General features: G+C 45.6%; 1 protein-coding gene across 3 annotated transcripts in view; it reads right to left on the reverse strand.

Moving 5' to 3' along the window:
* LOC113911992 (solute carrier family 23 member 1-like) overlaps nucleotides 1-15673 on the reverse strand; it is a 49234-nt gene extending 33561 nt beyond the window's left edge. Inside the window, exons 1-3 of one of the 3 annotated variants that reach the window (XM_027574986.2) lie at nucleotides 15496-15673; nucleotides 13149-13292; nucleotides 3574-3731 (exon numbers count right to left, since the gene is read on the reverse strand). In XM_027574986.2, coding sequence (XP_027430787.1) covers nucleotides 3574-3731; nucleotides 13149-13292; nucleotides 15496-15537 — 344 coding nt within the window. In that variant the 5' untranslated portion in view covers nucleotides 15538-15673. Of the gene's footprint in view, nucleotides 1-3573; nucleotides 3732-12444; nucleotides 12578-13148; nucleotides 13296-15495 lie in introns of those variants that run through there. The other 2 variants (XM_027574985.2, XM_027574987.2) reach the window with 2 other exon arrangements.
* Nucleotides 15674-21279: the final 5606 nt, after the last annotated feature.

Raw genomic sequence — 21279 nt, forward strand, 5'->3', positions numbered from 1 at the left:
AGAGAAAAACCAGAGCAAGCCCTGTACCTTTTTGAGTCCTTGGTTGGGGATCTGGAAAAAATCTTGGCTCACAGAGATGGTGACATATAAGAGAGCAGGGAACTAACCCACCAAAGCTGTGGGCACAGGTCTCCCACTCCTTAGCAGAGATTGCGAGAACTTAAGCCTTGGCATATCGCCTGGAAATGACTTTGCAAAGTGCCTTTGATTGGATTCAGGCAAAAAGGCCATGCCAGACATGAACGCTGTCTACGGTCAGCCTCTCCTGGAAACAAGTGGCCAGCCCTGTATCAGTCTAGACCTGTGTGGTTTGATTCAGATAATTGACAAAGAAGAAATGGATAATTTTTCCTGTCCAGTCATTTTCTGTCAAGACAGGTCGGGTAAAACCCACTGTAGGAAATGTTTTCCATATCCCTTCACAAACCCAGGGCTGAGCACAGGCCTGGCACAGATTAGGTCAAAAGGAGACTGATGGTGAAGGGACCTCACTTGCCTGGCTCCTTCTATAGTCCCGGGAGGGACCCCTGCAATGTGTTCACTAGCCATATATCTTTGTCAAGTTTGCAAAAGTAAACAGTTTCAGCCACATTTGGCTACAACTCTTGTCTCTTTGCACTGCCACCTTGCGGATTCTAAGTCTTGCATCAGATGGCATTTGAAAGACCATAAGCACTTTTAGGATCTGGCTAAGGGGAGGCTGATAAATTCAGTTTGAGTGTGGTAGGATGTACTTATGTGGTTTGAGACCACACACGTATACTTAATTTATTTCTAGCCACCTTGGTGTCATGATTGTTTCTCACCATATTCCTACCACCCTCCGTACCAGCTCACTCTACTGTGTGACGAGAAGGCACAGAACCCGAGGTCACATTATGTCATGAATGTGTCCCATAGCACCTGACATTTGACCTACGTGGGTGGTGGATGAGAAACAAGGTCTGAAATGGTGTCAGAAAATCGATTTTTTGGAAAATCGGACAACCATCAGATATGCGAAATTGCCAGAAAAGATTTGGTTCTCATTGCTACGCAGGCAGGATGGAAGCTGTCTCCTCTCAAGAATATACACAATAATGCACCATATACACTTATAAATGCAGCACGCATTTTTAAATTTTTTGACAGAAATCGAGTACAACAGAATTTCTGTGTTTGCAGGGCACAAATCCACAGCACTATTACAGTCTGTGCGTGAAGGCAGAATGATGTATTTCAGCTAGCAGGAACACAAACAAATTTGGACAAATCCATGATAATTCATGACTGAATTATCTTTCCTTCTCTTTATAAAATGAAGAGGTGATCAAAGAGTACACAGCCTTCAATTAAAGAAGAAAAGAGTACACAGGCATAAAATGTGAGGGAGAAGTATTACAGGGGGCTGTAAGAACGTTAAATAATAAAAACGTCATGCTCTATTTTGGAATTTGTGGCATTTGTGGTGTTTATCTACTTTTTAAAATCTGTGATTTGCTGTGATTTTTTTCAAGTTAATAATATTCTCTCTCATATGTGATTTTGTATTCATACTTCTGTTTTTTTTCTTAAAGAGGACACCAAAAACTGTGTAAGCTTCCAGCTGAACAAAACCTGGATCTGTCCTTGGACTAGATGCTAAATTAATGTTAAAGGAAGAAGACGCAGGACTAACAGGTCTGAGGTGAGGGGGTGAGTGGGGGAGGGCTGGAGGACCCACAGAGAGGGATTTCCTGAGCTGACGGTAACCAAGGGAGCCACTGTGTGGAGTTCTGGGAATCAAGGTGGGGCAGGGGGTGGTGGTAGAGAATAGGAAGAGGGGAGGAGTGGAAATGAGGAGGGGGAAAGCTCCAGAGACATTTTCCTGGCCTCACAATTTTGTCCAGGCCAGCTCCAGAGCAATCGGATTCCATTTTACTCAGACTAATTTTAGCAGCCTATGTATGAGCATAAAGGACTTGATGTTTTTGTTTTTGTTTTTTAAGATTTTATTTATTTATTTGAGAGAGCGAGAGAGAGGGAGAGAGCACAAGCAAGAGGTGTGGCAGGCAGAGGGAGAGGAAGAAGCAGACTTCCCACCGAGCAGGGAGCCTGATGTGGAACTCGATCCCAGGACCCCAGGATCATGACCTGAGCTGAAGGCAGACGCTTAACCGACTGAGCCACCCAGGTGCGCCAAGGATGTGATGTTTTTTGTTTTTTGTTTTTTAAAGGTGATTCCACTGATTTTAACAATTGCTCATATCAATGCGACTCTAAGGGAGAAAAGGCAATATGAGCATTGGCCTTATTTTATAGGTCCCAAACCCCATATCCCACTCAGTGAATCTCTGCTGTCCTGTCTACTCAGAACAAAACTCCTCTTCTCTGCTTCTTTGGGAAACTTTCCTCAGTAGGAGTCTCCATATTTGTTGCCCCGATGGGTGAGAGCTGGGCATCTGGTTTATGTTGCACCAATTAGCGCTCTTCCCTGGAATTTTAAAATGGGAGACTTGCCGGAGCAGAACTCACCTGCTCTGGGAGAGAAGTGTGAGGACTGCCAGCCACCTGTCCACCCTCCTGTGCAGGGAGCCTGTCCATGACAACAGAGCACAGGCACTGGCAATGTGGTGAGGAGACTGCTCTGTCTTCAGACAGGAGAGCCCCCTGCACCTAGCCCGATGCTCCAGAGGGCCCCGCTCTGCCTTCTAGGGGGAGGTGTCTGTGGGGCCAAGGGGACATGTCCACCTCAAGTCTGTGTGCCTCTCCCGTTTGACAGCCAAGAATTCTCTGCCCAAATGGCCCTGAGCCTTTTCCAGAGCCTGCTTGGGCCTCTTCCTCAGGTCTGAAGGCAGACCATCATGGCAGACCATGATGCAGGTATACACATCCCCAGGCCCGAGGATGGCCAAGCATCAGCTATCTGGGGAATCTGGTGTGTGTGTGGGGGTGGGGTGGGGGTGGAGCTTGGATATGCAGGCTGTGGTGTCCACATTCATGCATGTAAGACCATTTATGATCTGGAGCAAAGCTTGAGGTAGGAAGAGAAGGAGGAAGGCCACAGGCTGGGGATTGGCCCTCCCCATGTGGCTAAGTTCCAAAGCAGAATTTTGAGTGGTGACAGAATTCCAGATTCAAACCTGGCCTTCCAGGTAGAATGATCAGAACATATCTTATTTAAGAGTCTCTAAGTTTGGTTTATAACTCTCCAATATTTAGACATGCAGTGTGTGGGAATCCATTTGTATTCTTGCCCTGCATCTCACAAAAATTAGGGGCAGGCCTTTGTAGAAACAAGAGAAGTCCCATCTGAGTCCTTGTTCCTGATGCATGATGCACCTTGCCTTTCTCTTACCTTGATCTTATACATTAATAGAGAACAAATCTTTGCCTAAACTAATCTGGATTTATGTAACATGAACCGAGAATACTAGCCAATACAGACAGTAACTGTTGGAGCTAGGACTTGAACCCGGGCTCTGATTCCAAGTCCCATGTTCCCCTGTTAGGTCCCACCAGCTGCCTAACCACCTCTCCAGCTGCAAGCCAAACAAATTTTGCTGATACTCCAGCAGTGAAAAGTCAGAAGCCAGGGAAAAGAGTTTTACCTACCTGACTCCTAAAAACACTTGCAGGAGAGTGCAGAGGCCGGAGACGAAGAAAATGGTGCTGATGAGGTAGCTCTGAGTCAGGGGGTCATGCTGCAGGCACAGGTCCTTGGCCAGGATGAGTGGCACGGCCACGAGCCCCCCCAGGGCTGTGAGGAAGTGCTGTGGGCAGAGCAGAGAGAGTGGACAGACAGGTAGATGCTGGGCTGCCTCCTCCACCCTCATTCCTAGTCCTCTGCCAGAGGAAAGAGCTCTACCTCTGGTCTCAGAGGAGCCTGACCGGGAGTGACAGGCAGACATCCAGATCAGCAGTGGGAACAAGGGAGACCAGGCAGCAAGAAACAGAGACCCAGCCTGAGGGTCTGGGGTTCAAGGGTAGAACTCTAACACTGGGAACTGATATCCTGGGTAAGAAACCCAGGCACGGACACAAAACAGGAGGACATAACAGGAACCAAAGAGGGGGCCTTCAGAAAAAGAACAAGGCAAGAGGGCCGCCTCGGTGGCTCAGTTGGTTAAGCATCTGCCTTTAGCTCAGGTCATGATCTCAGGGTCCTGGGATTGAGCCCTGCAGCGGGCTCTCTGCTCAGCAGGAAACCTGCTTCTCATTCTCCCTCTGCCTGCCTCTCTGCCTACTTGAGCACGCGCTCTCTCTCTCTCTGTCAAATAAATAAATAAAATCTTTTTCAAAAATCTAAAAAAAAATCTAAAAAAAAGAAAAAAAGAACAAGGTAAGAGGCTCATAATTAAAACAAGGTACAAGGTGAGGGCAAGACTAATGACCAGGAAGCCCTGAGCACATTCCCCTGGACAGATCATATGTTAAGTCACAAAACAGCCTTGGCAAATTTAAGAAGGGAATCATACCAAGGGTCTTTTCTGATGGTAATGGTATGAAACTGGAGGAAAACTGGAAAATTCACAAATTTGTGGAAAGTAAGCAACACCCTCCTGAACAACCAATGGGAATAAGAGGAAATCAAAAGGGAAATTTAAAAAAATATATCTTGAAACAAACAAAAATGGAAATACAACATATCGATACTCCTGGGAAGCTCATAGTGATAAACACCTAGAAGAAAAATCTCAAGCAACCTAAGTCTACACCTCCAGGAACTAGAACAAGAAGAATAAACTAAGCCCAAAATTAGCAGAAGGGAGAAAGAATTTATATCATTAAAATGTCCATACTATCCAAAGCCAGCTATAGAGTCAATGAAATTGCTATCAAAATTTCAATGATGTTCACAAGAACAGAAAAAAACAATGCTATAATTTGTATGGGACAACCAAAGTCCTCAAATAGCCAAAGCAATCCTGAGAAAGAAAAACAAAGAAGCAGCCATCATAATTCCTCATTTCAAACTCTATTACAAAGCTACAGTAATCAAACAGTATGGTACCTGAGAACTGGTTGATGTTTTCATTTACCTTAAAATGTAAGACAAAAATGAAATAATAAAAACATACCAGAATTTCATTTGCTTCCCAAACATAAGCAGATTCTTTACTAAATTTGATGGCAGTTTTTTAAAACTGGAAGAATGTTATTTTCAAAAAAACCCAAAAAACAACAACAAAAAAGAAAAACCAGAATGGTACTATCATAAAAGTAGACAAATAGACCAATAGAACAGAATTGAGACCCCAGAAATAAACCCATGCATACATGGTCAACTAACATTTGACAAGGAAGACAAAAAGACTTGATGGGGGAAAGGGTAGTCTCATCAATAAATGGTATTGCAAAATCTGGACAGCCACACACAGAAGAATGAAAAATGGAACTCCTACCTTGCACCATTCATAAAAATTAACTCAAGATGGATTAAGGACTTAAATATAAGGCCTGAGACTATGAAAGTCCTAGAAGAAACCACAGTGGAAAAGCTCCTTAACATCAGGTTTTGACAAAGATCGTTAGCTATGGCACCAAAAGCACCAACAACAGAAGCAAAAATAAGCAAGCAGGACTACATCAAAGTAAAAAGCTTTGCACAGCAAAGGAAACAGCAAAATAAAAAGGCAGCCTACAGAATGGGAGAAAGTATTTGCAAACCGTCTCTCTGATAAAAGGTTAATATCCAAAAAAATTTTTTTAAGATTTTATTTATTTGAGAGAGAGAGGGACAGAGATAGTGAGAGAGAGCATGAGCAGGGAGGAGAGGGAGAAACAGGCTCCCCGCTGAGCAGGGAGCCCGACTCAGGGCTCCACCCTAGGGTCCCCAATCATGACCTGAGCCAAAGGCAGATGCTTCACTGACTGAGCCACCCAGGCACCCCATTAATATCCAGATTGTCTAAGGAACTCATAGAGCTCAATAGCAAAACCCAAACAATCTGATTTAAAAAGTGTGCGAGAGACTTGGAGCTCGGGAGGATGGTGGGGCAGGAGACTCCCGAGTTCACCCCCTTCCACGCTTACAACTAGGTATCATCCCCATCCAAATCAAGAAACCGAACAGTGATCCGAAGACGGGCAGAACAAATTCCACAACTGAACATAGAGAAGCAGCTGCATCTGAAAGTTTTGGAAGGTCAGCAAGGTGGAGGGAGGCTGCCCGCAGCAGGGAGGGAGCTGTGCACACAGAAAGGGCAGACAAATGGGCCCTGGCACCAGGGGGCTCACACAGGGAAGACGAATCCCTGTGACGTTTGGCTTTAAACACAAGAGGGACTGAATTCCGTGAGTCTGTAAAACCGTGGGGCGGGGGGGGACTTGGAGCCCAGAGCTGTGAAAGGCAGCTGACTCAGCACTGGGCCGACTGGAAGGGGAAGTGACAGCCGGGTCACCGCCCTTAAAGAGCCAGCAGCCTGCAGGGAGAGGCAATATAAAAATGGCAGTTCAGGGGCACCTGGGCGGCACAGTCGGGTAAGCGGCCAACTCTTGGTTTCGGCTCAGGGCTCAGGTCGTGATCTCAGGGTTGTGAGACTCCGTGGGGAGTCTGCTTGGGTCTCTCTCTCCCTCTCCCTCTGCCCCTCCCCCTGTGCGCTCCCTCTCTCTCTCTCTCTCCCTCCCTCTTATACAACATCTGGGGCAAACGGAGACAGATCTGTTCAAACTGATTTCGGAGCATACTGGGGGACTTCTTTGAAAACAAGGGAGCCGGCAGGTGCCCTTTTCCTCCCCCATCCTCCAGCATAAACACAGAGCCACTTTGCACGACAGTTGTGGCCTCCACCGGGCTCAGGGCAAATTATGTTAAAGCTGCGCATGTGCTTCGCCAGCCGCAGGGTGCACTGAGCCCAGCCTCACACCCCCAGCCACCTGGCTCACAGTCCCCAGTTGACAGCTGCCTAAGTGCTTCGGGGGATCTGGCCTAGAACTAGTGGCCCAATGCAAATTTTGCTAACAAAATTGGGAATTTGGGAGCTGCCCCACTCCCAAACTGCCTGGCGGGCATGCCCCTTCAGAACTGGCCTGCCTGGATCCCACTGACAGACAGAGAGCAAGCACAGCCCACAACAGGCAGAGGGCAGTACAGATGACTGCCCTGAAAGGAACAGTGACTCAGACACAACAGCAGGGCATTAGCAACACACAGGAGACTCGCCTGAAATGCCATGTCCTGGTGAACAGGGGACACTGCCCTGCAGGGCACTCAGGACCTCCTCTTCATAAAGCCACCACTTTCAAGAGCAAAATCAGAGCTGACTATCTTAACACACAGAAACAGACACAGAGAGACAGACAAAATGGGGAGACAGAGAAATTTATCCCAAATGAAAGAACAGGACAAGGCCATGGCCAGAGAGCTAAGCAAAAAAGATATAAGTAACATGCCTGCTAGAAAATATAAAGCAATGATCATAAGGAAACTCACCAGACTTAAGAAAAGAGTGGAAGACATGAGTGAGACCCTTAACACAGAGATAACGACTAACACAGCAGAGATATAAGGGCTCAGTAAACAAAATGAGGAGCACACGTGATGGGATGAATAACAGGATAGGAGAAGCGGAGGAAGAAATGAGTGACCTCGAAGACAGAGTCATGGAAAGTAATCGAGCTGAACAAAAGAGAAAAAAGAATTACACAAAACAAGGACGGACTTAGGGAACTCAGTAAATCCATGAAACATAATAACATTTGTATTATAGGAGTCCCAGAAGAAGAAAGAGAGAGAACGGGGGCAGAAAATGTATTTGAAGAAATAATAGCTGAAAATGTTCCTAATCTGAGGAAGGAAACAGACATCCAGATCCAGGAGGCACAGAGAACTCCTGACAATATCAACAAAAGGAGACCCACACCAAGACATAGTGTAATTAAACTTGCAAAATATAATGATAAAGAAAAAAAATCCTAAAAGCAAGACAAAAGAAGTCATTAACTTACAAGGGAAAACCCACAAGGCTAGTAGGAGATCTTTCAACGGAAACTTGGCAAGCCAGAAGGGAGTCGCATGATCTAGTCAAAGTGCTTAATGGGAAAAATCTGCAGCCAAGAATATTCTATCCAGCAAGACTATCATTCAGAAATAGAAGGAGAGATAAAGTGTTTCCCAGACGAACAAAAACTAAAGGAGTTCATGAAGACTAAACCAGTCCCTTAAGAGATATTAAAGGAGACACTTTGAGTGGAAAGGAGAGACCAAAAGTGACAGTATAAAGGCAGGAAACACAAAAGCAGTAACAATGAATATTTCTGTAAAAAATCAGTCAAGGAACTCACATACACACAAAAATATAAAATATAATAACATATACCTAAAACATGGGAGGAGAGGAGAAAAGAATGGATTTAAACTTAAAGGACCACCAACTTAATATAGACTGCTATTTGCAGAGGAGGTTATATACAAACCTAATGGCAGCTATATACCAAACCACTAATAAACATGCAAAGAGTAAAGAGAAATAAATCCAAATATATCACTGAAGAAAATCAGCAAAATATGGCAGAGAGAAAGACAAGAAAGAATCAGAGAAAATCTTCAGAAACAATCACAAAACAAGTAATAAAATGGTAATAAATAGATATCTATCAATAATTACTTTGAATGTAAATGGACTAAACACTTCAGTCAGAATACATAGGGTGTCAGAATGGATTTTAAAAAAGACTCATCTATATGCTGCTTACAAGAGACTCATTTTAGACCTAAAGACACCTGCAGATTGAAAGTAAGGGGATGGAGAAATATCTATTATGCAAATGGATGTCAAAAGAAAGCTGGGGGTGGTGGGTACCTGGATGGCTCAGTCAGTTATGCATCTGACTCTTAGTTTCAGCTCAGGTCATGATCTCAGGGTTATGAGATTGGGCTCCAAACTCAGAAGGGAGTGTGCTTGAGGATTCTCTCCCCCTGTCCCTCCCCCTGCCCATGCTCTCTCTCTCTCAAATAAATAAATAAATCTTAAAAAAAACAGCCAAGTAGCAAGACTTATTTCAGACAAAATAGACTTCAAAACAAAGACTGTAACAAGAGACAAAGAAGGACACTATATAATAATAAAGGGGACAATCCAACAAGAAGATATAACAATTTAAATATTTATGCACCCAACATGGGAGCACCCGAATACATATAAACAGTTAATAACAAACATAAAGGAACTAACCAGTAGTAATACAATAATAGTAGGGGACTTTAACACCCCACTTACATCCATAGACAGATCATCTAAACAGAAAATCAACAAGGAAATAATGGCTTTCAATGACACACCAGAACAGATGGATTTAACAGATATATTCAGAACATTCCATCCTAAAACAGCAGAATACACATTCTTTTCAAGTGCACATGGAACATCCTCCAGTATAGATCATATCAGCCCACAAAAAGCCTCAACAAATTCAAGAAGACCAAAGTCCTACCATGCATCTTTTCTGACCACAACACTATGAAAGTAGAAGTCAACCACAAGAAAAAAATCTGGAAATATCACAAATACATGGAGGTTAAGTAACACGCTACTAAACAGTGAATGGGTCAGCCAGTAAATAAAAGAAGAAAAAAGGAGTACATGGAAACAAATGAAAATGAAAACACAACAATCCAAAACCTTTGGGATTCAACAAAAGCAGTTCTTTTTTTTTTTTAAGATTTTATTTATTTATTTGCCAGAGAGAGAGAGAGAGAGAGAGAGAGAGAGCGCACGCACAAGCAGGGGGAGCAGCAGGCAGAGGGAGAAGCAGGCCTCCTGCTGAGCAGGGAGCTTGATCTGGGACTCGAACCCAGGCCCCTGGGATCATGACCTGAGCCCAAGGCAGACGCTTAACCGACTGAGCCACCCAGGCGTCCCAACAAAAACAGTTCTAAGAAGGAGGTTTATAGCAATACAGGCCTATCTCAAGAAGCAAGAAGAATCTCAAATAAATAATCTAACCTTAGCCCTAAAGGAGCTAGAAAAAGAACAACAAACAAAACCTAAAACCAGCAGAAAAAAATGAAATAATAAAGATTAGAGGAGAAATAACTGAAAACTAAAAAAACAATAGAACAAGTCAATGAAACCAGGAGCTGGTTCTGTGGGGAAAAAAAATCAATAACATTGATAAACGTCAGGCCAGACTTATCAAAAAAAAAAAAAAAAGAAAGGACTCAAATAAATAAAATCACAAATGAGAGAGGACAAATAACAACCAACACTACAGAAATACAAACAATTGCAACAGAATATTATGAAAAACTACATGCCAACAAACTGGACAACCTGGAAGAAATGGATAAATTCCTGGAAACACAAAATACCAAAACTGAAACTGGACAAAATAGAAAATTTGAACAGACTGATAACCAGCAAAGAAATTGAATCAGTAAGCAAAAAACTCCCAACAAACAAAAGTCCAGGGCCAGGTGGCTTCACAGGTGAATTTTAACAAACATTTAAAGAAGAGTTAATACCTGTTATTCTCTTACCTATTCCAAAAAAATAGAAAAGGAAAGAAAACTGCCAAATTCATTCCATGAGGCCAGCATTATCCTGATACCAAAACAAGATAAAGACACCACTAAAAAGGAGAACTACAGGTCAATATCCCTGATGAACATAGATGCAAAAATCCTCAACAAAATACTAGGAAACTGAATTCAACAATACATTTAAAAAATCATTCATCGTGATCAAGTGGGATTTATTCCTGGGTTGCAACGGTGGTTCAATATTCCCAAATCAACCAATGTGATACATCATATCAATAAGAGAAAGGATAAGAACCATATGATCATTTCAGTGGTGCACAGAAAGCATTTGACAAAGTACAACATCTATTCATGATAAAAAAAAAAAATCCTCAGCAAAGCAGGTTTAGAGGGAACACACCTCATCATAATAAAGGCCATGTATGAAAAACCCACAGTTAATATCATCTTCAGTGGGGAAAACCAGAGAGCCTTTCCTCTAAGGTCAGGATGTCCACTCTCACCACTTTAATTCAACATAGTACTGGAAGTCCTAGCCACAGCAATCAGACAACAAAAAGAAATAAAAGGCATCCAAATTGGTAAGGAAAAAGTAAAACTTGCACTATTTGCAGATGACATGATACCATGAAAACCTGAAAGACTCCATCAAAAAAACTGCTAGAACTGATAAATTCGGTAAAGTCACAGGATACAAAATCAACATACAGAAATCTGTTGCATTTCTGTACACCAATAGTGAAGCAGCACAAAGAGAAATTCAGAAAACAATCTCATTTACAACTGCACCAAAAGTCATAAGAAACCTAGGAATAAACCTAACTAAAGAGGTGGAAGACTTATACACATGGAGTGTGAAGGACATTCCATGCTCATGGATAGGAAGTACAGATATCATTAAAATGTCTATACTACCCAAAGCAATCTATACATTTAATGCAATCCCTATCAAAATACCAACAGTATTTTCCCCAGAACTAGAACAACCAATACTAAAATTTGTGTGGAACCACAAAAGACCCTGAATAGCCAACACAATCTTGAAAATGAAAAACAATGCTGGAGCGGCACCTGGGTGGCTCAGTCAGTTGAGCATCTGAGTCTTGATTGCAATATTCTGTTGCAATTCAGCTCAGCTGAATCATGAGATTGAGCCCCATATCAGGCTCTGTGCTGGGCATGGAACCTGCTTAAGATCCTCTCTCCCTCTCCCCAAGAAGAAGAAGACGACGACGACGAAGCAGCAGCAGCAGGAGCAGCAGCAGAAGCAGGAGGAGGAGGAGAGGAGAGGAGAAGAAGAAAGCAAAGCAAAGCTGAAGGCACCACAATTCTGGACTTCAATTATATTACAAAGCTGTAGTAATCAAAACAACATGGTACTGGCACAAAAATAGACACATAGATCAATAGAACAAAGTAGAAAACCCAGAAATAAACCCACAACTATAGGTTAATTGATCTTTGACAAGCTGAAAAGAATATCCAATGGGAGAAAAGCAGGCTGTTCAACAAATCATGCTGGGAAAACTCGACAGCTGCATTTGGCTTTCTTAAATTCAAAAATATGTCCTTATAGTTCTCTGAGTCAGTGGCTGTAGATCTATATTATCTATATGATCCATTTTATCGGCTCATAATACTTTTTAAGTAGTATGACATCAGCTTTTCTTACTTTATGGAAAAGCACCAAGAAGTAAACAAAAAGTGTACCCCATCCCTGATATTCCATAATGAACACTTTGTAAAATTAAAAGAAACACATCTGTGAGTCTGGCAAATTCATGTTACAGAAACTTACAGAATCAGAAGTGAAAACGGAAAGCCACCTCCCCTTTCTTGGTTCTTCTTCCCAAAGCTAAATACCTTTGTTAGTTTCTTAGGGATCCTTCAAAACCCCAAATCACTCCACATACTTATCTCTATCTTTCTCTCTCTCTGTTTTTAACACACACATAAAAGATAACAGCATATACATAGTTATTTACTTTGCTTTTTTCACTTACCATCTATTGGGGAATATTCCCTAACTGCAAGAGAAATATATCTTTCTCTTTTTAGCAGCTGCATACAAAAGTCATCTGTTCGGATGTGGTCACAGTTTGTTCAGCCCGTTCCCTTTGAAGGATATTTGGGTTGTTTCTAGGGTTTGTGCTTATTTGTTTGTTGTGTGGTTTGATGTTACCATTGCCAATAATGTTACAAGAATGTCTTTGTACCTAACAAGTCTTGCCAGTGTATCCACAGAGAAATTCTTAAACACTGGGGACTGGGTTAAAGGGCATATGATTTACATGTTGATAGAAACCACCAATGGTCATCCAGAAAGGTTGCATCAAAAAATGTTCCAACACAAGCGTTTGACAGTGCTTGTTTCCCCAAATTCCCCAAGCCCTGGTTATCACATTTTTAAGTTGTTGCAAATCAAATAAATCGAGGTCAGTATCGTGAAAATGATGCAGTCGGCGTCCTTGATGTGACCTATCGGCTTAGCATGAGGGAGACTCTTGCGCTAATTCCAACCCCCCACCCCCACACCCCTGAGAGAAAGAGAGACAAGGAGCTTTGAGTTCCCCTGGAGGTCAACTACGTGGAAGACAAGAATATCAGTAACCAAAGTTGTAGATCTTGACTAATTCGGCCTGGGTGTGATCAGTGTGGTTTTTGAGGCAGAGCCTCTTTGGACCCAGGGCTCGCTGGGTGGCATTACCTGGATCCCCATGAGGATGCAGAGGTACCACGGTGGGACATCCAGGATGCTGTAGATCAGTGGGCTGCTGCTGGAGCTCCCGGCCCGCCCAGGCTTCCTCCTGCCTTGGCCATCATTGTGACAGTTGAGCACATCATCATCCCTCTGCTGGGAACAAGAGAAGGACACACCTAGACATTTTAAAAGGAATCAAGCGGACTTCCTGATTTCAGCTGGGTAGATGGATGGCCTGCCAGGGGCAAGAGGCAAGGGGACAGCGATAATGGTTGGCCAGTTTGGGGTTTCTGGGTCCCGACTCAAAAGACCAGTGATTTTCTACATTACACATCTTTAGTAGGGCCTGTGTGTGTGGTCTGGGGTCATGCGAGGTGAGTGGCTGCTTTGCCTGAAGCCCTTTGTTGAGTAGCGGCTTCGTGGAGGAGGGGTTGGGAGCCAACCCCAAGGTCAGAAAATGGGCAGATCTCCCTCCCAGACAGGTACATGGGGATCCTGGCCCCAGAATGCTGTAGCTGCCCTCAGAGGGGCTCGCCCTGTGTTTACACCCGCCAAAGCTCTCCTCACGGCGTGGTTATTCTAACGGACAGTTACCGTATCCATTGCTTCTGCTGGGCTGTGAGTTCCTAGAATGCACTGATTGTGCCTTACTCTTCTGTGTAGTCCCAGCTTCTAGATTAGCCAACACCTGTGTTCAGTGTGGACCGAATGAATGGATGTAGCGTGCCAATGTAAATGGGTGCAGTGCCCGACTGCCTGGGGCTGCCAGGCAAGGCAGGAGGAGACTCGGGTGCAGGGACAGCAATGGAGTTCCCGGGAGGAAGAGGGGTCCCTTGCCCCTCTGACTCCACTCACACCCCACAGAGCTTCCAGTACCCTGCCTGGCCCTCTAGGTTTGTTTCCTAACACTCCCATCTGCCTGGCTGTAGCCAATGGGGTTGTCCAGGTTCCTCCAAGTGTGGCCCCCGTTGTCCTGTGTCAGAGCCTTAGCTCCCCCTGTGGGGCCCCCCTTGAGCCCCCTGCTTCCCCCACCCACTTGCAAGAGCTCAACACCTCCTCCCCATCACCTCTCCTGACCTCCCCACACCCATATGATTTTTCTCCCCGGTAACTCCCAGCACCCTGTGTCTCTCTGTTACATAATTTGCTGTTTTCTCTCTTGTACCAGAAACATTTCTGTGTACGCTGCATTCCCCTAGCTAGGCCACAAGCTTTCAGGGTCAGGAAGCTATCTCCCCCTTGTTAATGTTCCTCAAAGTTTCCAGCAGAGCAACATGATACAAAACCAAAGACATCTCAGAAGAGTGGGTGCCGAGGATGAAGAGAAGGCAGGCCACTGAAAAGGGGATGGGTACAAGCCCAGACCTGCCACGCTCCAGGTGGCCTCAGGTAAACCAAAATGTAGAAGTCTCTGACTGATTTCCCAAGACTTTTGTTTTGTTTTGTTTCCATGACGGTAGGGGCAGAAAGAATCCTGAAGAGAAAAAGCAGCGAGATCTCTCAAGTGCCTTGCACGAGTTCCGGGGAAAAACAGCCGGGGTCTCTTCACCAGGGGGCTGAGCCTCTGTGGGCAGGGTCTGGCGGCCTGGCCCCAGGGGACAGCTGTGGGCGCCCAGCCAGCGTCTGTGGGTGACCCCCATCCCGCAGGGCCCGCAGGCCCCGGTGAACAGGAGCTCTTTCCCCCTGGGGGTGAGCAGTGCCAAGAACAAGAGTGTCTCCACTCAGTTTACCCTCTTACTTTTAGGTGCTCAAAAATCGGTTGGGAAGGTGTGGGGGGGGGCCAGGGCTCAAGGCCTCGCCAGAGAAGCCTCCAGAGGAACCTTACTGTTACTGTATCTCTCTGGGCCTCAGGTTCCTTATCTGGGAACAGAAGCACCCGCATCGTTGGCTTGGAAGGAAGAAAATAAAACATATAAAGTGCCCGGGCTGGATTGGTTGTTTGGTAAATATTAGTTCTCTCTCTCTCCGATGCCCTCTCTCTTTCCCTTTGCTTTGTTTTAGAAAGTCCTTCTGATCAAAGAAATCATAGCACGGAGAAACCTGGAAAACAAATATTTAGGTATCTTCAGAGACCAACTGGGAATAAAGGTAAAACTAAAAGGATCTTCCAGGGCTTCCTCCTTGCTTGGGAATGCATTCACCGAGTTCAGCACTCAGGGAGGAATCTTGGCCTCACGACGGCGTGGTAGGGAAGGCAGCTGAACACCTGTCTAGCGATCTACAATCTTCTCTAGAACGTGAGCCGCATGTGCTGAGCACGAATAATGAACTAGGGCACCAGGACCCCCTCCAGGCCTTTCTTCCGTTCTGCCTGCCCCCTTCTTCTCGTCTCCTCTCTTTCAGCCGCACTCACCAAAGGTTCGGGGTGCTCACAGCTGGTGATGACAGAGCTCATGGCAACCTGGGGTCAGTTCCTGTTGGCCTCCTCTCAGGAGAGAAACGAAGTGAACCCGCTCCAGCTGAAAGAGATTAACGTCTCACTGCCTGCCAAAATCATAAGGGAGAGAGAAAGCCAGGGATTCTGGGCTGGGCTGGCCCTGGGGAGGGTGGGGCTTCCAGACTTCCCTTCTTGCCCCCTCCAATCACCACAGGAGACCAAGGTGCACTCAGGTGCAGCAAATGTTTCATAATTTAATAAGTTTGAGAAAGTGTAGAGGAGTTAATGATCCTCTATGACGCTATGGAAACAAATCAGGTGCAGCCTTTTGGGAGTGGCATGAGATTACTTTCTGAAGCCTGATTCCAGGGGGCGCGAGAGGAGGGGGATGAGGGTGAGGCCCTGGGCTGCACACACGGGCCGTGCGGTTTTTTTAAAGCTGATTCTTTTTTTTTTTAAATATTTTATTTTATTATTTGACAGAGAGAGAGACAGTGAGAGAAGGAACACAAGCAGGGGGAGTGGGAGAGGGAGAAGCAGGCTTCCCGCCAAGCAGGGAGCCCGATGCGGGGCTCGATCCCAGGACCCCGGGATCACGACCCGAGCCGAAGGCAGACGCTTAACGACTGAGCCACCCAGGCGCCCCTAAAGCTGATTCTTAATGACTAGTTGAGCTGGAAAGGAAAAGCACTGAAGAAATAGTCCGACCAGCCTGGCCTCTGAGATGCAATAATGAAGTCATCATGAAACATAGGGCATTACTGTTGATCTGGGAGAAGCTGCCAAGGTGCATTGGTGGAGCAAAGCCCTCAGGTGAGAACCTGAGAAAAAATGCTTCTAATCCTTAGGTGTCTCCCTAACAGGCCGAAACGTCTAACAACACCCCTTTCAGAGAGAGAAGTCCGGCAAGGGGTACTCCTGCTCCTACTCTGCACACGGTCCTCCTCAAAAACTCTGAATAAACCCCACTCCGTGAAGTCCAAAGCCCGCCAAGTACCAGCTACTCCGGGTGGTGGAATGTTCTGGAATGGGTGGCACTGGGTCCTAAGGTTCAGGAAACACACAGTGGAAGGTACACAGACATCGGTAGGAAGTGGTCCAAGAGGAAGCCCTGAAAAACACACCGAGGTGTTTGACAAGGGACGGGAGAGACCTCATTCGGGCTATGACAGGAAAGCCAGCGGTAAGTAGCTGACTTTACCGAATACTTAGCTGTGTACGCTGTGTATTACCTTACGCAACATTCACCACAAATTGGCATTCACATTCTTCTTTTACAGATTAAGAAATCAAGATGCTGATGGGCCTGTTAAGCTCTTCGTTCAAGGTTCATAACCCATGTAGGAGCTGAGATTCAAGCCCAGACAGTCCTGTTCCACAGCCTGCAGAGGCCGAGGAGATCCTCACGGAAACATGGCCTCTGGGTCTGAAGATGTAAAGGATGAGGCTCCAGGAGAGATGGCCCAGAGAGCGAGGCCACAGAGTGGGCTTCCCCATGCCACCCCCGAAGGGAAACGTGGGTCCTCTACAAATGGCACCCAGGGGCCTCGAGTTCACCTCAGGAGTGAAAGTGAGACTGCTTGGATTTGGGAAGGCATGGGTTTCCACCTCTGTTGAACACACTAAATGTGCAGTTCCCAGCTGGGTGAACTCTGAGGTGAAGACAGAGATCAGGTGCTACCGTTCATGCCGATCTCTGCAGTGAGCAACACAGGCTTTCTTGCTCTAGGAAGGCCCAGCGGGTGTGGGGCATAGTGGGGGGCTGCCTTTGCTGCCCACCACAACCCCTACCCTCACAGATCTGGGCACATAGGCAAAGGCTCATGTCGGACATCTCTTTTCCCTGTCACCTTCTGGAATAACATGGAAGAAGTTGACTTCTCAGAGACTCTGTCCTCCCCCACATTGAAGGGCTTACCTTCCTTGGCTATGCCCCTCCCTGTTGCTTGTTTAGGCATACAGTGAAACTCCCCCATGGTATGAGGTAAAATGTTTAGCTCATCAATTGAGGTAAAACAGAAAGACGGTCTCCCGTTACACAGTTTGTTTGGCTGCCTCTACGGTATGTTCCAGAACCTTCCTCACTCTTTAAGTCCTCTCCTCTGGGCCTGACACTCTTTGTTTCACGTGGCTCCCTGCATAAGTCCTTTGGCTTGTGGCCACTGCTGCTGTCCATGTGGTCCTCACCTCCCTCAGCAGCTCAGATGAGGAGCCAAGCCAACACTTCTCCTTTTCCTCTACCTTCCACCCCTCAGAAGTCACTTCTACAGACTGTGGTCCCTCCCGCTCATCATTGGCCTGGCCTAGCTTCTGCTGCCATCTCTTACCCTGAAGCAACTGTGGTATTCCACAGCCCTTCCACAGTCTCAGCTGCCCCAGCTGGCGGCCCTGCCCTCCCTCGCCCGCTGGAATCATCCTGCCATCCCATACACACACCAGCTTGAGGTTCTCCATACACAGCACATTTACACATGATTATTTATAACCCTTGTGTTTCAAGTTATGGAAATCAAGTTCTAATAATTAGCTCAGACAATGAGAGGAATTTAAGAATATGGGTCCTCTCTGGGAACCCATGATCTTTCCTCAGTCACATGAAGGAATGAAAACTGTGCTGTTACATTTTCAAACCTAAACATCTAATCCCAGATTTGCAGCAGCTCCTCAGGCCCCAGGTACTTTGGAAGGAGAAAGGCACTGGGCCTCTCCGTATGTAACGTATGGTGGCCCCACTGGTTGTGCCATTTTGTATGTGGAGTAGGCTATGCAGGAAGGCTTGACCTGGACATTTGCACCACTGCAGCTAAACTGAAAGTTGGCTATGGTAGGAAGGAATATGCCAAGAGACAGCTGTGAGGCAAATCACACCTGACACCAAGAGCGCAGGAGGCCAACCGAGTTTCTCAAGAGAAGGTCGAACAAAACTGAAGATGTAGCTCTTGGTTTTGCCTCTCAGAACTCATCTAGCCTTCCCTCATTTTCCTCAGCGAACCGTTGTGATCCACCGCAAGCAGTCCACATGCTTCAAGCAGAGTTTACTCTGCCCTGTGGCTGCCTGGATGTGCGTGAGGGCCATTTGAGAGCCCTGCAAACCCCTGGCCACAGCCTTGGGCTAGCCAGGGGCATGAGAGCCAGCTAGAGCCAAAGAGAGGCCATGAGACTTACTGGGACTTTGGGAAGAGAGGTGTTCTCTTTTTCACTGGACTTGAACCTAGAGGATGCTCCTCCATAGCTGTTGGCAGCCATCTCATGACTTTATAGAGTCTGCAAAGGAAGCCAACGTGGAGAACAGAGCTAAGATGGAGAGAGACAGGGTCCCAGTGATAATTAATCTATATATTAAGCCACACTCTGCTAGCAACTTCTCGTTTGGTTTAAACCAACCTGATTTGGGTTTTCTGTCATTTGCAAACAAAAAAAACAATCCACAAACTTAACACTTTTATCTCCAGTCATAGACCAGTTCTTTTTCTAGAATTACTTGCACAATGTTTGCTAATTTTTAAATCTTCAACTAACAATGATTGTTAAATTTCAAGAGCATTAAAAATCATTTAAACATCTATCCTAATGCTAACAACCTCAACATACTTTTGCACAACAGAATTGATTGCCTAAAATGTGGCAAAAGTAATCCAAGAGAGCACTGGGGAAGCAATTTCCAGGCTACTTGTCTATGAGAAGCTTTGCTCAAGTGAAAACCTAATTTCGTATACTCTTGATCTGAAAAGTCAAGAAGCCAAACTTCACCGTGGAGGGTGGGTTTTCTACATCTTTACTGAGCCCTGACTTTTTTTTTTTTTTTTAATAGAAATTGGAGTTGTAGACTTTTAGGCTTGGATCCGCAAAACATTTACTTCAAATGTTGATACCTGCAGCTTGGGAAAGCCACCTCAAGTGGATTGTAGCTCTTGATTTATGACTTCATGGTCTAAATAATTCCCACACTCATGTTTAATTGAATCTCAGTTTACAAAACAGGGGTTGGCAAACTGTGACTCAGGCCAAGTCTGGCCCACTGCCTATTTGTGTAAATAGAGTTTTATTGGAACATATCCATGCCTGTGCGTTCAGATACTCTCAAAAGCTGCTTTTGTGTCACAACAGCAGAGCTGAAGAGTTGTGACAGCCCACAAAGCCTAAAACAATTTGCTACCTGGCCCTTTGCCGACAAAGTTTGCAGACTCCTGCTCTCAAACACGGGTCCAAAAACTTGGTTTTTAATCACTCAACCTTGAAAGTCTTCGTCATCTAAGTTTTTATCTTTAATTATAGAATGTAAGTATGATTTAAATAAATCACTTAAACAGAGTAAAACTAAGTACTTTAAAAAAAAAAAAAAACCCATTTCCCCCTTTTCAGTGGAATCCTGCTTTACTCTTCCAGAGCTCCACATACTACAAACTTTTCTTTGAGTTCGCTCCTGTAGACCACAGCAGCATTTCAGGGCCAGTTACCAGAAGTCATATATAACCCTTTTCTCTACATGCTCCTGTAACTAAATGCTTCCTCTAACCCTACAGCTTATCTTTGTCTTTCAGTGTCCAAGCCCTTCTTTCATACTGTACTTTCCTAATACATTTTTTAAAAAATCTGAATGTATATACATCTTAAGGGAAGAATATGCAGTGGGGTTCTGGGAGCCGGGACTGGACACCTTGGTGGGGTGGAACTGACCTGGGGGCTGCCAACCATGGAACGAAGATCTGAACCAGCTTATGGACAATAGCGTTGAAAACCACTACTCTAACATGATCAGGTAGATTCCACCGTTGGACAATGGATTGCCAGAGTTTGCTGCTTCAAGCTGCCCCTTCTCGGCAGGAGGAGGTCCTGCAGCCAGTTTTGGTGTCTTTGTAAGCTCTTCCTTATGGCGCACTGTGCTTTCCCAGGCCAGGCTGGGGGTTGGGGAGGGGGGGAGGCTAGGAGAGGAGGGTGGACTTCAGTAGGCTGGACGAGACAGACCAGTGAAAGTCCGATGGATTTTTTTGCAGAGACACCTCTGCCATGAGAGGTCCTAGACTTAGAGACTCCCCTCACCTTGAACCTGTCTGTTGGAGTGCCCCATCTGACCTTTCACCTGGACCTGAGCGCCAGTTGTCAGCCTTCTGTGTCACCTTGTGACCCATGTACTGAGGGGACAATATTTCGGAGTCCTTCTCGGAGACCCATGACTCACCCTGTTACTACCTGGCCATTCAAGGATCCGGGAAATCACAGGATGCCCGATGGGTGTAAACCAGAAACTATGAGTTCGCCTTCTCAGGCGCAAGCAACAGAAACTGACTCTGACCAACTTAAGCAAGAAAGGGGCATTTATTTGAAAAACACTAGTAGCTCAGCGAGTGAAGAGTTGAACGAGCAGGCTTTGGGGAAGAAAGCAAGAGTGACTCCAGGGACAGGAATCCAGGGACTTTCTCTTTCAGGACAGTACTGGCAGGTGACTCCACCCACCTTCTCTTCTTCGTGCCACCACTCAGAAGTCAAATTCCAAGGGGACAAGATCTGATCGGCCTGGCCTGAGTTACAAGTCCATCCCCGCAGGCAGCCCGCTGGGGCTGGGGGTGGGGCAGGGTCCTGGCAGCCCTCTGGGAGGCACACCAAAGGGGAAAGGGCAGTTTCTCTGAACGAAAGGGAAGAAAGCCAGGAGGAAGGCGCTGGAAGGAGGTCGCTGCTCCCCACCGTTCCCATGAAAGGGAGAGTCCTGTGTGGCGGAGCCCTGCAAGTTTCCCACGCAAATTCTGTGCCATTGCGAGTGAA

The sequence above is a fragment of the Zalophus californianus genome, chromosome 12 (assembly GCF_009762305.2).
Source record: "Zalophus californianus isolate mZalCal1 chromosome 12, mZalCal1.pri.v2, whole genome shotgun sequence".
NCBI classification, from domain to species: domain Eukaryota; kingdom Metazoa; phylum Chordata; class Mammalia; order Carnivora; family Otariidae; genus Zalophus; species Zalophus californianus.